This window comes from Dipodomys merriami, unplaced genomic scaffold (assembly GCF_024711535.1).
Source record: "Dipodomys merriami isolate MVZ:Mamm:240054 unplaced genomic scaffold, mDipMer1.0.p SCAF_177, whole genome shotgun sequence".
NCBI classification, from domain to species: domain Eukaryota; kingdom Metazoa; phylum Chordata; class Mammalia; order Rodentia; family Heteromyidae; genus Dipodomys; species Dipodomys merriami.
In genome coordinates this window covers 623,402-646,288 of record NW_027203126.1, presented here as the reverse complement: position 1 = coordinate 646,288, position 22,887 = coordinate 623,402, and the positions used below count along the sequence as shown (strand labels likewise).

Genomic DNA, 22,887 nt, shown 5'->3' with positions numbered 1-22,887 from the left:
GTGAGGGCTGCCCACTGCACCAAGCGCCGCCCCGCACAAAGGCTGCCTCTGTCTCACCAAGCCTGCTTTTCTCCAGGGTGGGGTGGCCTGGGGTCCACCCAGTTGACCGGGAATGCTGACCGCCTCTGGAACAACTCTGTGTGTGTGTGTGTGTGTGTGTGTGTGTGTGTGTGTGTGTGTGAGAGAGAGAGAGAGAGAGAGAGAGAGAGAGAGAGAGAGAGAGAGAGAGAGAGAGAGTTCAGCAGGTGAGGGGCCCGACCTCGCTGGGAGCCATCCATCTGGGTCTCTCGTGTCTCCCTGGACTGTAGACAGACTCAGGAACACCTGTGTGTGGTGGGCAGGGGGAGGGGGGGGGCAGTGATGGGATGGACAGACCTGCCAGGCAGGGCCCTCACAGACACAGGCTCAGCTCTGGCACCGAGGGACTTGGACCAGCCTCCCAGCCTCAGTTTCCTCATCTGCAACACGGACTCATGATAGGGGCGCCCTCTGGCTGGTTGTGGAGAGCCCTGCGCGCGCCACGGCCACGCTGGCCTCGGCTCCTCGCCTTCAGCACTGTCCAGCAGCTGCTCTGTGCCAGGGCCGCAGCAGGCACAGGGACTCGGGGACCTGCCCTCTGGAGCTGGCCCTCCCCGTGACACCCACCTTGACCACGCAGCCCAGCAGAGGCGAGGGACCCGCCCGAGGGCACACAGTTACTCAGTGGCACAGCCCACATGGGGGAGGGGGAGGGGGACGGGGGGAGGGAGGGGAAAGGGGGGAGGGAGGCAGCCTCTGAGCTCCTGCTCAGTCCCGGTGCGCTTCAACGCACATGGCGGCCATCCTAGCTGATTCCTCTTCCCCTCGTGCAAGTTGTGAGCTCTGCTGGTTGGCATTGGGTCTCTCAGTTTACCCACCTGGGATGCGGGGGTACAGATCACGCCCACCGTGTAGGACAGGGTGGTGTGAAAACTCTCTGGGCAAGTGCCAGCTCTACCTCGTCCTCCCAGGACTCAGTTTACACTCGGCGTCGTGGCTTGGATGAACTCATGTAAAGGTGCAGGCGAAACGCTCCCGCGTGGCCAGCACCGAGCTAGTTGGCATGGTGGCAGGGTGGGGGGGCTGGATGGTTTTCTACTGCCCCGAGCTCCCTCCCCGCTCCTGCCGCCTCATTCATCGGCAGTTACTCTTTGCTTAGATCTGGCAACCTGGGCACCTAAGAATGGGGTGGGGGCCGGGTGTGTGGGCGGGGGGACACCCTGGCCTGCGTGGGTGGAAAATGGGTGCTCCCTGGGCCGACCACCTGCCAGAGATGAGGTGGCATAAAAACCTCTCCAAAAACCAGCACAGAGTCACGAGCCTGGGGGCCTGGGTCTGCCCCCCATCCCTCCCTAAACACCCCCCTTCACCCCCCCCCCGCCTTCCCCATCCCCCAGCCTTTGTCGTTAATTTCCCCTGCTGGGTTGTTCATTTCTCCTGGTATAAATTGACAGGAAGCCATAATCAAGCAGCGGGCCCCAGGCTGAGCTTGGGCGATAGCATTTCATCCTGCCCGTGGGCCCTGTTGAGGTGGGAGCTGAGATTTGTTCTTTAATTTAGAGCATGAATGTACTCTCCACCAAGTAATTAGAGAGCAACGGTGGGTGAGCCCTTCCTGAGCCTTGGTAATCCTCACCCCACTTTACAGATAGGAAACAGAGGCCCAGGAGAAGTCCCATTCAAAGCCCCACAACCAGTAAGTGGCAAGTGGGGGCAGAACATAGGTCTGGCTGGAGGTATCTGGGGTGCAGTGGCCCCCCCAGGAGAGGGGCCATACAGGGAGAGGGCGCCCCCAGATTCAGAGGCTCCCCTTTTCCCAGATTGATAGCATCATGCTCTGAGCAGGGCTTGGCCGGAGAGGGTGGGCTCCGGGACGGGGCTTGTACCCCTGGGCTTCCCTGCGAGCCAGAACCCTGACAAAGCCCGAATGTTTAGTTCTGGTGCTCCCCTGTAATACTGAGACCTGGGAAAGGCCCTGTCCAAGGTCACCAAAGGTCAGCTGGGCAAGAATGGCTATTTAGACCTAGTTTATACACCATCCACCCGGGCATTTATATTAACATTTATTATTATTATTATTATAGAGGTGTTGTACAGAGGGTTACCGTTATATGTCAGTACATTCCTTTTTGGACAATGTCACCCTTTCCCTCACTCTCTCCCACCAATTGGGCCTTTTTAAAAAATTATTTTGATCTTTATTTTATTTTATTTTTGGTGGTACTGGAGTTGAAGCCAGGGCCTCCCACTGACTAGCAAGTGCTCTGCTGTGTGCATTCAGAATCCAGACTTGAATAGATGGTACCAATCCTAGGGATTGAACTCGGGGCCTTGCACTTGCTCTTGGCTTTTTACTCAAGTCTAGAGCTCTGCCCCTTGAGCCACAGCTCCACTTGTGGCTTTTCCTTGGTCAATTGGAGATAAGCATCTCAGGGATTTGTCTGCTCCAGTTGGCCTCAAACCTTGATCTTCAGATCTCAGCCTCCTGAGTTGCTGGTATTATAGGTGTGAGCCACCAGTGCTCAGCTTAAATCCAGAACATTCCTCCCTGCCTTCCCCACCCCCAAAATAGGAGCCTCTTAGCTGCTAGCAGTGACCACCACCCCACTTCACAGCTGCTGGCTCTGGGTATTTAAACACTTGGAGTAAATGGAGTTGTCTACACTGTGTCCATTTCAACACCACACTGTTCCCTCGAATCCCCTCCACAGAGCTGGGGACCCCTGGCAATGCCCAGATCGCAGTGTCTGATGGGTATTTGCCTGGCCTGGCAGACTCTCTCCAACCTTCCAGGCTTGCAGAACCACAGAGTGCCTGCTGGCCCTGCTGGGTCCAGTGAGTCACCCCGGACCTGCCCTGCCTGGGTGGTGTGAGCCGTGAGGGGGCATCCTGAGGATGGGTGAGGGGCGGGAAGACACTGGGGCTCTGTCTGCCCTGGACAGGCGGCCAGTGTGCAGCAAACAGGAAGCGGGCAGGGCCCAGACCTGCTAGGTAAACACCGGCCAGGGAGGGTGCCAGTGGCGTGATGCCCCCCGCTGCCACCCGCCCGGGGCCAGGGAGCCAGGAGCAGGCTGGCAGGCAGCAAGTTTTGCCTGGCCGAGGGCCTGAGTTCCCAGCCGGCTGCTCCCTGGGGCGGCTGCTCTGCCGTGGCTGCCAGAGCCTACCTTCCGACGCCGACCATGGAGGCCGCCGTGGTCCTCTGTCCATCCAACAATAGTGAGGGAGCCTCGCTGCGCGCAGGCGCTGTGCAGGGCACTGCTCGGGGCTTGAACCCCGTGACGGGGCCCTGCAGCCGGGCCTGCGCTCAGCCGAGGTCCAGGAAGGCTGGGATGGCCCAGGTGGCGGCTGGTGACTGCATCTGTCTTCCCCGCCCCCAGCCCCCTCCCCCTGGGGGCCTGCCCTGCTCCCCCTCCCTAGAGCCAGGAAACAGGAGGGAGACCCACACCTCCTTCCTTGGCTTCTCTTGGCCCCAGGGGTCTGCTGGGGGGTGCTTTCCACCCCAGCCTCCCGCCCACCGCATCTCCCTCCCGAGACTGAGCTGCATAGCAGTCCAATCAGGCCGGGACCTGGAGCATGGGCCAGGAGGGAGTGCAGAACCGGTGGGCTCCCTCCAAGCCCTCCGAGGGCCTCCTCTTCTTCCTGCCTTTCTTCCCACCACCTAAGAAAATAGGGGTTCCCCTGTCCCACTCTGGCTGGACATGGTGGCGCTCATCTGTAATCCCAGCTATGTGGGAACCATAGGTAGGAGGATCGAGGTCGGAGGCTCACCTTGGCTACAAAGGGGGGCTGTGTGTGGCGAACGGGGGGGGGGGCTGATACAGAGGGGGCGCAGGAAGGCATCTCAGAAAAAGTGCCATTTAAAGCAGAAGGCTGGGGGAGGGTGGCTCAGTGGTAGGAGACCTGGGGACCCCAGTTTGCCAGGTCCTGAGTTCTACCCCCCAGCATGGAAGGGGGCATAAATGAAAAGCATGAGCCCTGACAGTACGTGAACAGCTCAACAGTAAGGGAACCGCATGGCAGGCAGAGGGAACAGCCCAGGCAAAGGCCAGAACCCAGAAGCCATGGGCCTCCCCTCAGGCTGGAGTTTTCGGGACCTTACTGTTTTCTGTCTCTTGTGCCAATGCAAGATGCCTTGGGGTACCCTGATCCCAAGAGATGCTGCCAGCTCCTGGAACCCTTTCTCTGTGCCACGGGGCCACCCAGCACGCCCAAACTTGCCCTCAGATTTAAGCAGCTTTCCTGGGTGCTGTAATCAGGAGGTTGGGATTTGACAGATTCCTGACAGGGTTTCCATGAGATCAGACAAAGCCCCAGGGACCCGAGGCTTGGGTGGGTGGGGGCGGGGCGGGGCGGGGCCCTGGCTGCTTACTGAGAATCTGCTCAGGTGCCACTCCATTTGGACAGGTGAGGAAGTTGAGGCTCAGGGATACTTACCCCACGCACTGGCAGGGCTGAGCAGGGGGCTCGGGATCTGACCGGGGCCCTGGGACCCTTCACAGCTCCCATCTTTGTGGACTCCAATATGGTGCATAGATTTTTTTTCCTTTCTTTTTGAGACTCTCATTCTGTAGCCCGGGCTAGCCTTAAAATCCTCCTCCTCCTGCTTCAGCCTTCCAAGTGCTAGGATTATAGCATGTCCCATCATGCCCTGCATTGGTGTGATTTTTTTTGGGGGGGGGGGAAGGTCAGTCTGGGGCTGGAACTCGGGGCCTGGGCATGTGCGTCTGAGGTTGAGGCTCAAGGCTAGTGCTCTACCACTTGAGCCACAACTCCATTTCCAGCTTTTTGTTTTTAGGTGTTAATTGGATATAAGGAGTCTCATAGACTTTCCTGCCCAAGCTGGCCCCGAACCACAATCCTCAGATCTCACTGTCCTGAGTAGCTAGGATTACAGTCGTGAGCCACCAGCACCCGGCTGGTGTGATTTTTTTTTTTTTTTGGTCAGTCATGGGGTTTGAACTCTGGGCCTGGGCACTATCCCTCAGCTCTTCAGCTCAAGGCTAGCGCTCTACCACTTGAGCCACAGCACCACTTCCAGTTTTCTGGTGTTTTATTAGAGATAAGAGTTTCACAGGCTTTCCTGCCCCAGCTGGCTTTGAACCGCCATCCTCAGATCTCAGCCCCCTGAGTAGCTAGGATTATAGGCGTGAGCCACTGGCGCCTGGCTGATTTTTAAAACAAACAAACCAAAAATCCCACTTGAAAACCGCTGCTTTGTGTGAATAAGATGGGTATGTGTGTGCTGTTCACACTTGTTTCCCCTGGACACACGCATGTGTGCATGTACGCCTGCTCCCAGTGCAAAGGAGATGCACATTGCCCCGTACCCGGCCTTCCTCCTTGGCTAGCCCCTCCCTCCCGAGTTGGCAGCAGTTCGGAATTCGTAATAGCAGCCTGCAGGGCAAATGGGAACAAGGAGGGAACCCTCCCTCCCCACACCACAGAGAGCTGGGCAGCATTTGCAAGGAAGCCCAGAGAACCATGCGGCTGTGCGTGTGTGCGCATGCGTGTGCACATGTGTGCAGTGAACCGGGTGGCTGGGCTGGATGGAGCCCAGGTTCGGCTTTGTCTGGGTCCTTTGCTCCCTGGTGGGCCTTGGCTAGCCTCAGTGTTCTCAGCTGTGAAATAGGAGCAAGGGCTTGGCACCCAGGCAGTGCCCAGGAGGCCTGTGGCCCCTGGCAGCCACAGCAGTTTGGTCGCTGATCCACTGTGTGACCCTTGGGCAACTCAGCTTAAGGCGGTCTCCTCCAGGGCAGTTTCTCCACCTTGGTCTTGGTGGTGCAGGGCTGTCCCAGCCCTGGTCTGGGTGAACTAGAGGCCTGGAGAGCATCCTCTTACGTGGCAATAGCCATACTTGTGGCCTGGTGGGTGTGTGGCACCCAGAGCCTGGCCCGGCTCAGTTACTGTGGTGATTGATCTAAGAGTGATTCCTGCATTGTCCAAAAAGAAATGTAGTCTCTCCCTCATGTAACAGCGACCCCTCTGCACAGCACCTTTATAATAACAATAAAACATTTTTTGATGTTTCTTTTTTTTAATTGTGAAAATACTGTACAGAGGCGTTACAATTACATGGGCAAGGTAATGAGTACATTTCTTATCAAGCATTGTAGCCTCCTCCTTTGTTTCCCTTTCCCATCCCTTCCCATCCTCCCCCGGCCCCCCCCACCCAATCCTCCCTGCCCCTCACCTCCCCCCCCCCCCGCACCAAAGTTGTGAAGTTCGTTTTCGACATAACGACTTGTACATCTCATTGTTGCAGTGGGTCCACCTGTATCCCTATTTAAACGATTTGTTTTTCCCCTTCCCCTCCACAAATTATACTGACATCAAATACAGTGAAAGCAGGGGTCATACTGTGGGGGACAATAAAAGATTTTTTAAAAAGAATTATTCCTGAAGCTGGACACTGGTGGCTCACACCTATAAGTCCCAGCAACTCAGGAGGCTGAGATCTGAGGATCACAGTTCCAAGCCAGCTCAGGCAGGAAAGTCTATGAGACCCTTATCTCCAGTTAAGCAGAAAAAGATGTGGCTCAAGTGGTAGAATGAAAAAGCTCAAGGACAATGCCCAGGTCCAGAGTTCGAACCCCAGGACTGGCACCAAAAGAAACAAAAAGAAAAAGAACTTTAGTGTAGTCATTAGAATCCTTACCATGAAGGCCATCAGGCAGGCAGTGTCTGGGGGACCATCTGTCCTCCAATGCCTGGGTCCGTTTGGACATCCCTCCTAGCCTCTACATCCACCCACTCCCTCATTCCTGGAGAGCAAAGACCAAAGTCACATAGCAGCCACAAGGGCCGAGTCCTGGTTGCAGGACAAGACCTAAGGTCTCCAGGGTCCTATGGGGTGCTGTGCAGAGTGGTCCGCAGGCAGCTGAGGAGGGGTGCTGAGCATTTTACAAGTGAAAACCCCAAGCCCAGAGAGGAGCCTGTGTGTATCCAACCTCTTTGCGACTTGCCTATAAACCCTGTGAAGCTACCACAATGGTTCCCATTTGACAGAGCAGGAAACTGAGGCCACGCTGCATGTAAACAGCAGAGCTGGGATCAGAACCCAAGGCTTGAAAAGCTCTTGGTCCAGTTCTTCCTCCCTGTGTGTGTCCAGCCCCAGCGGGCACTCTGACCCTCTGTTTCCTACCATTATCTCCCCCCCCCCTTCCCCAAAGGGAGGCCTGGTGGCTTTGGTTCTGATTCTGTACAGTGGGGTCTCGATCCTGGTGCTGGAGGAGGCAGTGGGGCTCACGGGCCTGTGTAGGAGTGTGTTCTGGGTCTTCTGGCTTGTGCCCAGCTGCACGGGGTGGGCCCTGCCCAGCGTCTCCACTAGCTCACCCTCACACCTACCCCTGTGTGTGGCTTCCCAGCCACAGCGCTGGGAAGCTGGCTCATGGGGTCTCCAGTTTGGGCCCGGGGCTGAGTGGAGGGGGTCGCTGGGCCCCAGGCTGCCCCTTCCCCCAGCTTCCTGAAAGCGGCCCCTGTGGTGCGCGCTGGGCGCTGGCCAGGCCGACCACAGCTGGGCGCGGTGGCCTCGGCCCCTGTCATTACAACGGTGGCTTTGAAGCGGCTGGCGGCAGTGCTGTTTGCCCACGTGGGAGGGGGGCTTCCTGGAGCCCCCACCCGTGGCCACGTGTTCCCCCTGACCCCCCCCCGTCCCCTCTCCCCCTGCAGGCTGAGCAGCACAGCGGATCTGAGGCCAGCATGTCAGACGAAGGCCCGCGTGGGGCCCCCAGGGAGGTGGCCGAGGCCCTGGGGGACGAGAGCGGAGCCCCTGGTGGGGAGGCCTTCCCCCTGTCCTCGCTGGCCAATCTGTTTGAGGGTGACGAGGGCTCCCCCTCCCCGTCCCCGGCCGACACTGCCGCCCGCCCCGCCGGGCCCGGGGATGCACGGACCAATCTGCGGATGAAGTTCCAGGGCGCCTTCCGCAAGGGGGTGCCCAACCCCATCGACCTGCTGGAGTCCACCCTGTACGAGGCCTCGGTGCCCGGGCCCAAGAAGGCGCCCATGGACTCGCTCTTCGACTACGGCACCTACCGCCACCACCCCAGCGACAACAAGCGCTGGAGGAGGAAGGTTCTGGAGTGAGTACTGCCGAGTCCCTCCACTGTCCATCCGTCCATCCTCCACCCCCCACTAACCCGCCCATCACCCATCCTTCCCGCCACCACACACCCGCAACTGTTTACCAGTGAGTCTTCCTTTACCTACCGGGTTGGCATGCCCTTCACCATCTATGTACCCATCCATCCATCCGTCCACCCACCCAGCCTCCCTTCGTCCATTCACTTACCCTGCTCATGTCCATCCATCCATGTACTTCTACCTATCCACCCCGGCTACACACCCGAGATGTGCATCTGCCAAGATGTGCATCTGAATGGCACACGCCTTTCCACTTGCCCAATCTCTCCTTCATTCACGCATTCAGGGACACACCTGTACATCTATCCGCCTCTCATTTATCTGTCCAGCCATTCAACCAACTTTTTTTTTTTTTTTTGCCAGTCTTGGGGCTTGAACTCAGGGCCTGGGCATTGTCCCTGAGCTTCTTTTGCTCAAAGCTAGCACTACCATTTGAGCCATAGTGCCACTTCTGCCTTTTTCTGTGTATGTGGTACCGAGGAATCGAACCCAGGGCTTCATGCATGCTAGGCAAACACTCTACCACTGAGACACATGCCCAGCCCATCATTCAATCAGCTTTCCATCCATCTGCCATTTTCATTTCCAAACGTCTCTTCATCCTCCAGTTTCCTCTTTGCTACTCCTCCACCTATTTAGAAAACATTAATTCTAATATTTTTTTAAAGAATTGATTCTAATTCTAAAATTCTAATTAATTAGAATCAATTCTAATTGTACACTTTTAATGCTTGGATGCCTGCCTTCCATTCTTCCTCCTTTCTTTCTGTTTCCCTCCCTCCATCTCTTTTCCCCTTTCTTTTTTCCCAATTCTTTCACCTAGAGGCTGGCTAGCCATTAGTTCATCTACTTAGTCACTCACTTATCCGTCCATCCATCCATCCATCCATCCATCCATCCAAGCTGGTCAGACCCCCAACTGTGACCACCTCCCCAAGCATCTCCTATCCCCTGAGCAGCCTCTGGCCTTTGTGGGCATCCAGACCATTTGAAATTAACCCTTCACTTCCAGGAAGGAGGAGAGCAGAGCTCAGGGTGTGACCATGTGTGGCATGGCCCACCGTCCTCCTACCACCTTCTCCGAACTGTGCCCTGTCCTGTAGACGGGTGGATGGAGGAGTGGGTAGACTGATCATCAGTGGATGGCGGGCGGGGGGTGAGTGGAGAGGTGGGCAAGTGGATTGGAAGATGGAGACGTGGGTGGATGGACAGGTGAGTGGCTGGCTGGGTGGGTGGATAGGTGGATGGAAGAGTGGATGAGTGGGTGGAGTGAATGGGTAGATGGGTGATGGATAGAGGGTGGATAGATGGCAAGGTGAGTGTATAGATGGATGGGTTGATAGGGAGTTGGAAGGGTGTTTGGGTGGATGTGTGTGTGTGTGTGTGTGTGTGTGTGTGTGTGTGTGTGTGTGTGTGTAGGCATGGGTGAGTGGATGGCTGGGTGAGGGCTGGATAGGCGAGCTGTGTGTTTCTTTGTTTCCAGCCCACACACAGTAGGTGTGCTATTGGTCAGATGGCCTGGGTTCTCCACCTGTTTCCCTGTCCCCATCCCTTGCTAGAGCCTTCGTTGCCCACCTCCCTCCAGGCACTAAGGCCGTGGACAAGAGGGTCCATGGGGAATGTGCCTCACCCCTTTCCCCCTCCAGGAAGCAGCCCCAGAGCCCCAAAGCTCCAGCTCCGCAGCCGCCCCCCATCCTCAAGGTCTTCAACCGGCCCATCCTCTTTGACATCGTGTCCCGGGGCTCCATTGCTGACCTGGACGGGCTGCTCCCCTTCTTGCTGACCCACAAGAAGCGCCTGACGGATGAGGAGTTCCGGGGTGAGCCACCAGGAGGGCCTAGCCGGGGGGCCTGCGAGGGCTGGGGGAAGCCTGGCATTGCGGGGGGGAGGGGATCCCCTTCCCCTCAGCATTGCCTTTTGGGTCAGTAGATTGAAGAAGAGCACTGGACAAGGAGTCTGGTCCTGTGTGTCCTTTGCCATGCTACTTAACCACTCTGTTTCCCCACCTCCCCCTGCATGCCTTTGTTCATTCAGCATGCCCTTGCCTATGCAAGTCCTTCTGCTCATGTGGGTTCAAGACCCACTTCTGCACTGAAGGAATGAGTTTTGTAAACTGGACAAGAATAGTAAAAGCCCAGTCCTGGCCTGGGGAGAGATCATTCTAGAGTGTCAAGCACAGGGCAGCTTCCTGGGGGGAGGGGAGGTGAAGGGTGGGCAGGGGTCTGCCTCCCCTCACCCTTCCCCTCCCCCCCGCCCACGGCTCCGCTCCTGGCATCCCCCCCCAGCCTGGAGTTCCACTGCCACCACCCCAGCACCCACTTTATCCTGGGGAGTTCAGCTTCTAGTCCAGCCTGTGACACACACACACACACACACACACACACACACACACACACGTTCCCAGCACAGAGCTCCCTCCGCTGTCTGCGCCTCACCTGTCAGTCACCACAGAACACGCTGGGGGCGTGGCTCAAGCATTGGAGTGCCAGTTTAGAGAACAAGGAAGCCAAGCAAGCACAGGGCCTTAAGTTCAAACCCAGCACCTGCAAAAAAGAAAAATAAAGTAGCCCCTGAAGGCCAGCTGAGGTGGTCTTGGTAGGGTCATGAGATACCCTTTTTTGAGACTTCAGGTTCTTTAAACTAATGGCCTAATCAGATCATCTGTAGTTTATTTCACATAAACTTTGTTGGTTTTTGTTTTCTTTTGGCAATACTGGGGTTTGAACTCAGGGCCTTGTGCTTGCTAGGCAGGTGGTCTATCACTTGAACCATGCTGCCAGCATGATTCTGGTTTTAAAATATTATTTTAGGGCTGGGAAGGTAGCTTAGTGGTAGAGTGCTTACATTTGATTTCTCAGTACCACGTAAACAGGAAAAGCCAGAAGTGGTGCTGTGGCTCAAATGGTAGAGTGCTAGCCTTGAGCAAAAGCAGCTCAGGGACAGTGCCCAGGCCCTAAGTTCAAGCCCCAGGACTGGCAAAAAAAAAATAGGTAATTTCTTTTTCTAATTTTATTTTTAAAATATAAATCTTTATTAAATTGTTGCCAATGAATCTGATTCTTAACAGGAAAATGACAGTGTAATATCTTTGAGTTTATCAGTAGAGAATTACTTATTTATATTAAAAAAAATTAAGCTGGGCACACACCTGCAATCCTAACTACACAGGAGGCTGAGAGCTGGGGATCATGAGTTGAAGCCAGCATGGGTAGAAAAGTCTTTAATTAGCCAGCAAAAGGCTGCAGGTGGCAGTGTGGCTCAAGCAGGAGATTGCCAGCCTTGAGTGAAAAAGCCAAGCAAGAGCGTGAAGCCCCTAGTTCAAGCTCCAGCAAAACCCAAACTCAAAACCAAAACCATATTAATTTGTGGTGCTGGGCCAGCCACGTCTGCTTCATTGGGGGGATGCAGACTGGGAGCTGTGGGAACTTGGGGTGGGGGGCTTTCCTGACCTCAGTACTTCATTGGTGGTTACAGTCATGCCCTGAGCAAATTTACCACTCCCCCCCCCCGCTCCCCACCAGTACACCCGGTTCTTCCTCGGGTCAATGGGGAAACTGAGGCAGGACGGACTGTGCACTGCACATGGTTCACAGCCTCTGAAGGGTGGAGCAGCACCCAGTGGGGCTTTCTGGGTTTTTCTTCCCCTGAGTTCAGGGCTGAGTGGAGGCTCAGCCCAGTTGGGGAGCCCCAGACAGGTGTGTGTCTGTGTGTGAGCAGAGTGGGGACCTGGATAGGCCTGGAGGGAGCCCTCTGTGTGCAGGGCCTGTGATTCTAACTAAGCTGAGGGTCCCTTTCCCACCAGGGCCCCCAGGACTGACTTGTGTTCATAATTATGTGTTTATTTGTGCAAACAGGGCCCCTTAATTGTCCAGGCCTCAGGCTCCACAGAACCTGGACCCGCCCCTGCCTGTTTTCCTGTCTAGAGTCAAATGAGGCCTGCCCCCCCCCCCCCCCCCAGTATCCCCCTTCTGTTGCTTCACAACCTCCTGTTTGGCTATGGGCCATTCACCATCCCTCACCAGGTCCTGTGACCAGGCTACTTTGCCACCTGGTGGTCATCGCCAGAACTGCATGTCGCACTTCGTCTCTGGGAAGACGCTTTTCCAGGACCCAGGCGTCCGGTCCCACTTGGAGATGTTTGCAACTACAGAAATATTTTCAACTGCAGAAAATTTTAAACTACAGAAATGAACTGGTTACAAACCGGAGGAGCATCCACAAGAAACTGTTAGAGGAGTTAAGCTCCTCTAGTCAGGAAAATTCTAGGATGAGGCACCCCACATTGGAGTTGAATCTGAGTCCCATTAGCTGGGTAAAAAGAGGAGTGAGGAGTGTTTCGGATGAAGGAGAGGGCGATAGCATGACACGTACAAAGGACCCGTGGCTCTCTATGATGAGAGTTGTACCTCTTAGGTGACTACTGTAGCTGCTGTGTAGAAAGTGTATGGAGGAAGGACAGAAAGGCTAGGGGGGAAACCAAGGAGGTGTTGTGGGCATTTTACACCAGGGTGATGGCAGCAGAGATGGAAACATAGCAGGGCATGCTGGAGGTCAGCTTGGGGGAAGAAAAGAAGATAAGGATGGCTCCAAGGTTTGGGGGCTGGGTGTGAACTCCCTCCTCCCACAAGGACACATGTATAACTGGAAGTGGACTTGGGAGGGGAAGATGGGGGGGGTGGAGAGCCAGGATTTGTCTGATAACAGAAAACATTGATCAAATGGACCCACACTGACTTGAGGCCACAGCTTCCGTGTCTGGGGTCTTCAGAGTCCCCAGAGGCCCTGGCCAGCATACAAGGCAGCGCCCCCCACCCCCACCTTACATACCTGGGGAATTGAACTTCATTAATCATCCAAGAAACTGTTAGCGAGTGTTGCCCTGGGGCTGGGCGCCAGGGTACTGCAGGAAGCAGATGAGGAATGAGGCTGTCTAAGAAACTCCACTCCTGGGGGGCTGGGACTGGAGGCCAGGTCCCCACCAAGCTTTCCAGCCCTCCCTGCTGGTTCCTGGCATCCGGGGAGATGGCAGGAGAGTTAGCTGCTCCAGGAATATTTATTTAGGGCTCCTATCTGCCTAGTGTCAGGCTAATCAACATTGATTCCTCCATTGACTTCCTTGCGTAAGGGTACATTTGTCTTCATTGAACTAGAGGGGAAACCAAGCCGAGAACGGGGTGTGTGGCTGTCAGAACTTGAACCCCAAGATGAGCTGTTTCCCCCCATACACACTTGGGGCCATTCCTGCGTTCCCAGCAAGAGCTCACAGGACAGTTTCCTCTCATTCTCACATTGACTCACTCTTTTGAAGTAAAAATCAACTCCAGTTTCCCTAGAAATAATTACAAGAGAAAGAACATGGCAAAGGGCCATTGGCAAGCACTAATGAGTGGCGTAAAGGACCCATTAGTATTTGAGTCTGACTCCGTGAGGGGGTTGAGCATCGATGGAATGATTGCTGCATTGATCTGGCCCCCAGACCTGCCCCTGCCCTTTCTTTTCTTTCTTTCTTTCTTTTTTTTGGGTCCGTTGTGGGGCCTGAACTCTGGGCCTGGGCGCTGTCCCTCAGCTCTTCAGCTCAAGGCTAGCGCTCTACCACTTGAGCCACAGCGCCACTTCCGGCTTTTTTCTTTTTGCTTATGTGGTGCTGAGGAATCGAACCCAGGGCCTTGAGCATGCAAGGCAAGCGCTCTACCACTGAGCCACCTTCCCAGCCCCTGGCTCTGCCCTTTCTAAGGTGACTCCACATCCTCTTGTCCGAGTGCTCTAGCCTCTGGGGACTTGCGGGCACTCATGTAAACATTTCCTGGGAAAAGCCTCCTGTGTATCTGGAGAGCCTGCAGTTCCCATTAGCGGAATAAAGGCTTGGAGAAGTCCTGCTATAAGGAAGTAATGACTTACTGCTCCCCCACCCCCACCTCAAACCCTAGGGCCTCAAGGAAGCCAGGCAGGCATTCTGCCACCGAGCTATAGTCCGTCTACCTGGTTGACTTTGCTTAAGGCTGCTTTATCATTGATTTGATTCCAGAGCCCTTTGAAAAATTTCCCCAAAGATGTGCTCTGGGGTAGCCATGCCTTTAATCCCAGCACTTGAAATGTTGAGGCCAGCCTGAGTGAAACGCTATAGTAGTTTCTCAATTTTTCTTTTCTTTTTTTTTTTTTTTTGTTGCTGATCGTGGGGCCTGAACTCTGGGCCTGGGCGCTGTCCCTCAGCTCTTCAGCTCAAGGCTAGCGCTCTACCACTTGAGCCACAGCACCACTTCCGGCTTCTTCTGCTTATGTGGTGCTGAAGTATCGAACCCAGGGCCTCATGCATGCAAGGCAAGCGCTCTACCACTGAGCCACCTTCCCAGCCCTGTCCATGTGTTTATTTGACCCCAGAAGCAGCAGGAGACGCAGATGGAGTCTCTGCATCCCCATGAGATCGGCAGGGGACCTCAGAGACAAGCCGGGCAGCCTGGCAAGGACCCCAGTTCTGTTTCCTGCCTACTGCTCTGTGCCCACGCTACCCAGCAGTTCAACACTAGGGTAAAAGCCTGCTTCTTCCTATCCACCTTTTCCAGAACCATCCACGGGGAAGACCTGCCTGCCCAAGGCCCTGCTGAACTTGAGCAACGGCCGCAATGACACCATCCCTGTGCTGCTGGACATCGCTGAGCGCACCGGCAACATGAGAGAGTTCATCAACTCACCCTTCCGAGATATCTACTACCGAGGTGCACAGCCGGCCAAGGGAAGGGCGGATGGGTGTGAGGATGGCTGATGGGAGGATGGATGACTATGGATGAAGGATAGGTGGGTGGCTGTCTGGCTGGCTGGTGGATGGATGGATAGATGATGGATGGATGGAAGGATGGATGGTAGACAGATGATGGAAGAATGGATGGTAGAACAAATGATGGATGGATGGATGGATGGATGGAAGGATGGATGGATGGAAGGATGGATGGTAGACAGATGATGGAAGAATGGATGGAAGAACAAATGGAAGGATGGATGGATGGGTATGAAGACAAATGATGGATGTATGGTAGATGGATGGATGGATGGATGGATGGATGGATGGATGGATGGATTAGAGGAACCTGTGCATCTGCAAAGCTCACACCGTTAGGGGTCCCCACATTCATTCTCCCTTGTACTTGACGTTCTACTTTACGATGTGGCAGACCTAAATTTCGAATCCTGGGGAACGTCTAAACCCCTGGTTGCTGCCTTCCAGTGTTGCTGAGTCTACCCTGTGGCTCCCACTGCCTGCTCTGTACCCGAAGCGGGCCCCGTTGGGTTCCTGCCCTGCGGTGGCCCTGCATGCCCGTCTTTCTCCCCTCCCCAGGCCAGACCGCCCTGCACATCGCCATCGAGCGCCGGTGCAAGCACTACGTGGAGCTGCTCGTGGCTCAGGGAGCGGACGTGCACGCGCAGGCCCGCGGGCGCTTCTTCCAGCCCAAGGACGAGGGCGGCTACTTCTACTTCGGTGAGGAGGGGCCTGCTGGGCACCCCCCAGGGACAACTTAGGGATGGGAGCCGCAAGGTACAGCTTCAAGTTGGCGATCCTGGAGATTCTTTGAATGCCCTAGACCCAGACCCACCCTGGGGCGCGGCGGCCCTGTTCACTGAGCAGAGCCTCGGAGGGGGAAGCTCTAAAGCCAACTTGGAGTCAGGCCTTGAGTTCAAGATCCTCGCCCTGCTACTTCCCAGTCCTGATAGGTCACTTCCCCGAGCCTCAGCTTCCCCAGCTGCGTGGCCGGGATTGGGAGGCCCCGGAGGGCTGTGTGCAGTCACACACCCCTGTGCCGGCACCAAGCCCATCACTGCTATTTGCCATAACTGGACCAGTGACATTTTCTGAGTGTCACCCTGCTTACTGCACGCGTTCTGTGTGGGACTAAAACCCACGTCCCACAGGCAATTCCACGCCATATGTACTCAGGCCCACAAGGCCTCCAACACCCAGGGCCACGCCCCAAGAAGCCAAGTCCAATGGCCAAACCCCAAGCAAGCCACACCCACGGAGACCACGCCCACAAGAAGCCACACCCACCACAGCCATGACCCCCGAAGCCACGCCCTCAAACCACGCCCCAAGAAGGCAGGTCCAATGGCCAAGCCCCAAGCGAGCCACACCCATATAGACCACGCCCGCAGCAAGCCACACCCACCACGGTCATGACCCCCCAAAGCCACGCCCTCAAACCACGCCCCAAGAAGCCAGGTTCAATGGACCAATCCCCAAACAAACCACGCCCACAGATGGCCACGCCCAAATTAACCGCACCCACCAAGATCACCTTGTACAGCACGCCCCCCGGCAGACCACGCCCCCAAATAAGCCACACCCACCGAGACCACGCCCCCAGGAAGCCCACCCAAAAGCCAGCCCTCAAGAAGCTGCTTCCGCCGCCTCGGCGGCGGCGGCGGGGACTGCGGTCAGGTGGCGGGGACAGTCCCCCCACTGACCGCCCCGCGTCCTCCCCACCCCAGGGGAGCTGCCCCTGTCGCTGGCCGCCTGCACCAACCAGCCGCACATCGTCAACTACCTGACGGAGAACCCGCACAAGAAGGCCGACATGCGGCGGCAGGACTCCCGCGGCAACACCGTGCTGCACGCGCTGGTGGCCATCGCCGACAACACGCGCGAGAACACCAAGTTCGTCACCAAGATGTACGACCTGCTGCTGCTCAAGTGCGCGCGCCTCTTCCCCGACAGCAACCTGGAGGCCGTCCTCAACAACGACGGCCTGTCGCCCCTCATGATGGCCGCCAAGACCGGCAAGATCGGGGTGAGTGTCTCCCCGTGCCCGCCCGCGTGCACACACCCACGGGGCCAGCGCCGGCCTCCGTTAGGACAGGCTCCAGCCACAGGCGCCTGGCCGTGCCAAGGTGCTCCACCCAGAACCCAGCCCCCCCTCCCCTCCCCTCCACCAGTGATCAGACACTAATCAAAAGCAGAGTCCCAGGGTCCCAGCCCCTACCCCGGCCCCCCATCCCATCCTCCCCTTTCTGGGCCTCGAGATTTCCCAAGCTCAGCCTTAGTGACACGGTGGGCTGTCCCATGCACAAGGAGACAAGGACTTGCCTGTAGCATCCTCCACACACTTGTGATGACCCAAAGTGTGCAAGATTGGACACAGGCACCATCACCCTGACTGAGAGATGAGCTTCAAGCCAGGTGCTGCTGACTCACACCTGTAATCCTAGCTACTCAGAAGATGGGATCTGATGACTGTGGTTCAGAGCCAGAACAGATAGAAAAGCCTGTGAGATTCTTATCTCCAGTAACCAGCAAAAAGCTGGAAGTGGAGCTGGAGCCCCAGCCTTGAGTGAAAAAGCTCAGGGACAGCACCCAGGCCCTGAGTTCAAGCTCTGGGACCAACACACACACACACACACACACACACACACACACACACACACACACACACACACACACACACACACACTAAAAGGAATGTCTGGTCCAGGCCTGGCTTTGCCTGTCCCTACCCAACTCAGCCTCAGTTTCCTTGCCTATAAAGTAGGGGGTTAAAAATGTCCTCTGGTATGTTGTTGCTGTGACAGTTTGGGGAGGTGATCATTATAAATCTCTAAATAAAGAGCATGGGATGGATGGGTAGTAAATGGTAGGGACATGACTACTGAAAAATAGGGCAATCAGCCAAGTGCTGGTGGCTCACTTTTGTAATCCTCGCTACTCAGGAGGTTGAGATCTGAAAGTTTTGGTTTGAAGCCAGCCCAGGAAAGCAAGTCCACGAGACTTGTATCTCCAATTAACTACCTGAAAACTAGAAGTGGTGCTGTGCCTCAAGTGGTAGAGCTGAAGAGCTCAGGGACAGCGCCCAGGCCGCAGTTCAAGCCCCATGACCGACCTAAAAAAGAAAAAAAAAAGAAAAATACAACCACCATTTAAAAATCACATTTATACCAGGGTCTTTAGACAGTACATGAAACCTGTGGTTACATTCTGATGTTGGTTTATGCTGCACATCCCACTATCTCTGGGCCTCAGTTTCCCTTTGTGGGAGCCTGGGATAGTAGAGTGGTCATAGGATCCTCATGGTCACAACCATTCTGCTAAGATGGAGTCTTTGTTCTCTGATCCAGTGAAGAGCACCATGGCCTCCCCTCCCTCATTCTGGTCTCTGAGTGGCTGACACCTGCTGAGCCCTGCTGGTCCCCTCCCCACCCTGCCCCCCTCCTCCCCTGAGAGGGGCTGAGGGGTGGCCATTCCCTTGGCAGATCTTCCAACACATCATACGGCGGGAGGTGACAGACGAGGACACACGGCACCTGTCTCGCAAGTTCAAGGACTGGGCATACGGGCCTGTGTACTCCTCACTCTACGACCTCTCCTCCCTGGACACATGCGGGGAGGAGGCCTCTGTTCTGGAGATCCTGGTGTACAACAGCAAGATCGAGGTAGGCGCCAGGTGGAGGGAAGGGGGTGGCAGCAAGCAGGGATGTGGCCTCTGGGATCTGCCCTCCCCCAAAGTGAGGCTCTGTGGGTATAACAGAAGGTGCCAACTAAGTACCCAGCACTGTGTCCAGCACTTAGGAAAATGAGCAAGACTGGTGGGAAGACAGGTAAGGAGAGATCGGTTGGGATCCTGGCTTAGTCACAACTGTGTGACTCAGGATGAACAGCTCAGCCTCTCAGAGCGTCTGTCAGCCTCTTAGTTGTAACCCAGGGAGAAGGGTAATCCTCTAGAGTTGTCAGGACCAAATGAGTTATTTAAAAATGGCCTGGCATGAGTAAACACTAGGTGTCAGCTATTATTAGTGGCCATAATGTGACCTTCTGGAAGCTCTTCTTTTTTCGTGTAGTATTTTATGAGCATTGTTCTGTGTCATTGAATATTGGTCATAAGTGTGACACTCTCTGATGTGGTTCCTGCCTCTGACTATGAGGAATAGTCCACAATAGCATCGCCACTTGAACCTACCAAACCATCGGACAGGATGTCACAGAGATGGGGCAGAAAATGCAGAATTGAGGAGCAGCTGTGAGTGGCTCCCCTCCAGCCCTGCTCCACTGCTTCTTGGCTCTGTCTGTGAGCCTGGCTTCTTCTGTAGAATCCCATTTCCCTCATCCGACTTGATTTAGACTGGAGCTTACAGGTTCAGCCTCCCTTAGTGCAAGCGGATTGGTTACTTTTGTCTATCCAGGGAACTATACACAGCGCTATTGTGCAGAGCTCAATTATTGATGTCTGCTCTGGGCCCAGACATGGAGAACTGCGACGAGCCAATCATTTCTCATTTTGAGACCAGGAATGTATACTTTTAGCAAGTTGCACAGGTGATTTTTACTGCCAGCAGCCCAGTACAACTTACAGGTTGGATTTTGAGGACCATTTGGGAACATGGATATTCTTGGAGGGCTTTTCTGGCTCTGGTTCTATGATGCTAGTATAGGGTGGAAGGGTAAACTGATGCAGATCTGGGTAGAACTGCAAATACTGAGCCCAGAAGTTTGGGGCTGATTCGGAATACATGATCAGTTCCCTGCAAACTCTCAGGTGTATCCAGAAAACAGGTTGGGAAGGAAGAGCCCAGAGAACAGCGGGCAGGAAGGCATATTGGACATCCGAAAGATGTCTTCACCCTGCTCCTCACAGAACCGCCACGAGATGCTGGCCGTGGAGCCCATCAATGAACTGTTGCGGGACAAGTGGCGCAAGTTCGGGGCGGTCTCCTTCTACATCAATGTGGTCTCCTACCTGTGCGCCATGGTCATCTTTACCCTCACTGCCTACTACCAGCCGCTAGAGGGCACTGTGAGTGTGCAGGAGCCAGTGGGGAGCTGGGATGGGCACTAGGCTGGGCCAGGGCTGGAGTCCCCTGCTGGAGGGAATGGAGGAGGTGAGCTAGAAGGAGGCCCAGGAGGGAGCCAAGGGAGGAGCTGGCTGCACAGGATCCAGAGGTTTAGGCCGTTGGGCGACATCTGGATCTGGGGCAGAAGTTGGAAGAGCAGGTGAGGACTTGGTGTGCCTGCTCCCCAGCCTCCCTATCCTTACCACACCACGGCGGACTACCTGCGGATGGCGGGTGAGATCCTCACGCTCTTCACCGGAGTCCTATTCTTCTTCACCAATGTGAGTCTCCACCCGGCCTCTGCCTCCTCCTGGATCACTCCCCTCCACCTTCGTCTCCAGCCCCGAGTTCTCCGCTCTGCTCTTCCCCCCTTTCCCAGCAACAGATGTCTCATGGTCTCTTCTCTGCCCTGTACTCTGCCTCCCTCCTTTCCACCCTGTCTTCTTCTCTTCCTCCCTCCCTCTCCTCCCACCTCTTCCCTCCCCTCTGGCTCCACCCCTGCCACAGGCCTCCTCCCCTCTTCCAGATCAAAGACTTGTTCATGAAGAAATGCCCTGGTGTCAATTCTCTGTTCATCGATGGCTCCTTCCAGCTGCTCTAGTGAGTAGAGGACCTGGGGCAGCAGCTTCTGGGTTAGGGTGATTGTTCAGATGTGGGGAGAGGTGACTCTGTGAGGGATGCATTCATCCAACAGGGAAACCCCGATCCAAAGTCAGTGCAAGGCCAAGGTCAGGCAATAAGTAAAGTTTCCTGCCTAAGCTAATTCTTGGGTTGCTGGGGAGTTACCATAAACACTGATGTAACCTTAACTTCTTAGGCTGGAGAGTGATTACTAATGTCTGCCCGGCATGCCAGGGTTGAAAATGTTGAGACTATTTGTGTAGTATGTTTGAGGCTGGCTGTGATTGATGATGTCTGCCTAGGGCACAGGATGTGGGAGTGGCAGCATGTGTGCTACATCTTTTCCATTCCTTATAGTAGTAGAGAGTGATGAAATTCACTTAGCAATAAAATCTGCACTGAACACCACCAAAGCTTTCTGTAGCAATTCCAAAGAGTATCACTTCAGGCCAGTACACACGTGACTTTAATTCCTCATTACTTGAGCATTTTAAGGGAATGCTGAGAAGCTCAGCTAATTTACTTTGTTTCTGTTGGGGGTGGCTAGAAAATAATTGGGATGACCTAGTATTCTGGAGGATGTGGGGACACATCTCCCCTTCCAGGCTGACATTGTCCCTTCTCTCTCCTCTGTCCCTTTGATGGTCTCTGCTGCCCTGCAGCTTCATCTACTCCGTGCTGGTGATAGTCTCGGCGGCTCTCTACCTGGCAGGGATTGAGGCCTACCTGGCCGTGATGGTCTTTGCGCTGGTCCTGGGCTGGATGAATGCCCTTTACTTCACCCGAGGGCTGAAGCTGACGGGGACCTATAGCATCATGATCCAGAAGGTACAGGGCAGGGCCTTGTGGAAACGTGTGTCCTGCAGACAGTCACAGTCACCCTGTGTGGGTCTTACATGCCTGCAGACCTGATGAGGCAGGCTCTGGGGGGGGGGGGGAGGCTGGCAGGGTCTGAGTGCAGGGAGGGACAGGTGGGGTTGGGAACGAGGTTTGAAGTGGAGGAGGGGGAAAGCAAGCAACCACGGGTCTCCTCTTTGTCTCCACAACCCCACTGGGGGCTTTAGATCCTCTTCAAGGACCTGTTCCGCTTTCTGCTTGTCTACTTGCTCTTCATGATTGGCTATGCCTCAGGTGAGTGCTGGGCGGCCAGAGCGGCACAAGGCACGAGCAGTAGCCATCATGGGCTGAGGACAGCGGAAGCCCTGAGATGTGTGTACCAGGCAGGGTGCTCCCGCCCTGCCTCAGTCAGTTCCCATCCCAAATCTGTTTCCCTTTTTACATATAAGGACCCTGAGGCCAGGGCATGGAGCCCGGGGGGGGGGGGGGAGTCGATGCCTCACATCTGTAGCTACTCAGGAGGCTGAGATCTGAGGATTATGGTTCAAAGCCAGCCCAGGCAAGAAAGCCCATGAGACTCTTATCTCCAATTAACCAGCAAAAAGCTACAAGTAGAGCTGTGGCTCAAGTTGTAGAGCACTAACTTTGAATAAAAGAGCTAAGGGACAGCACTCAGGCTATGAATTCAAGTCCCAGTTTACATATACTCACCACACACACACACACACACACACACACACACACACAGAGGAAACTAAGGCATAGAGAGGTCCAAGTTCCAAAGCTGGTAAATGACATAACTACCATGTTAGCCATTAATATAAAGGCAGCCACCAGGACATGAGTGACTTCAAACAGTCATTTATTATGATTGCTCGTGGGTGACGGGTGAGGCTGGTGGCCATGCTGACCGGGGACAAGTATGGCTAATTTTTTTTTTTTTTTTTTTTGTCCATATGGGGCTTGAACTCTGGGCCTGGGCACGGTCCCTGAGCTCTTCAGCTCAAGGCTAGCACTCTACCACTTGAGCCACTGCGCCACAGTTGGTTTTCTGGTGGTTAACTGGAGATAAGAGTCTCATGGACTTTCCTGCCCGGGCTGGCTTTGAACCATGATCCTCAGATCCCAGCCTCCTGAGTAGCTAGGATTACAGGCGTGAGCCACCAGCACCCAGTGGTATGGCTAATCTTGAGCAGTTCCTGCTCTACCTAGCTTGGCCTCGCTTGGGAGACCTGGCTGTCTCCCATTCCGACCCTCAGCCTCTAGCTAGCAAGCTTGCTCTTGTGTGGACATAAGGATTCCTAAAAGATGGGCAGAAGTACTCAAACCCAGTACCTGGTACAGAATCTCTGCTGTCCCACTGTACTGGCCAAGGGAAGTCCAAAGCCAGCCCGTACTGAGGGGGTGGAAGTAGACTCTGGTTCCTGTGGGAGAGGCTGGCAAGCACTGAAGGCCATGGGTGAA

At 55.2% G+C, this 22,887-nt stretch overlaps 1 protein-coding gene across 1 annotated transcript in view; it reads left to right on the top strand.

The window, feature by feature from the left end:
* The window catches only part of LOC138829831 (transient receptor potential cation channel subfamily V member 4-like), a 32,003-nt gene that overhangs the window by 3,939 nt on the left and 5,177 nt on the right, over positions 1-22,887 (top strand). Inside the window, exons 2-12 of the mRNA XM_070026373.1 lie at positions 7,687-8,096; positions 9,804-9,976; positions 14,718-14,870; positions 15,488-15,628; positions 16,636-16,934; positions 18,391-18,570; positions 19,770-19,928; positions 20,154-20,246; positions 20,492-20,565; positions 21,249-21,414; positions 21,651-21,717. Coding sequence (XP_069882474.1) covers positions 7,717-8,096; positions 9,804-9,976; positions 14,718-14,870; positions 15,488-15,628; positions 16,636-16,934; positions 18,391-18,570; positions 19,770-19,928; positions 20,154-20,246; positions 20,492-20,565; positions 21,249-21,414; positions 21,651-21,717 — 1,885 coding nt within the window. The 5' untranslated portion in view covers positions 7,687-7,716. The remainder of the gene's footprint in view (positions 1-7,686; positions 8,097-9,803; positions 9,977-14,717; positions 14,871-15,487; positions 15,629-16,635; positions 16,935-18,390; positions 18,571-19,769; positions 19,929-20,153; positions 20,247-20,491; positions 20,566-21,248; positions 21,415-21,650; positions 21,718-22,887) is intronic.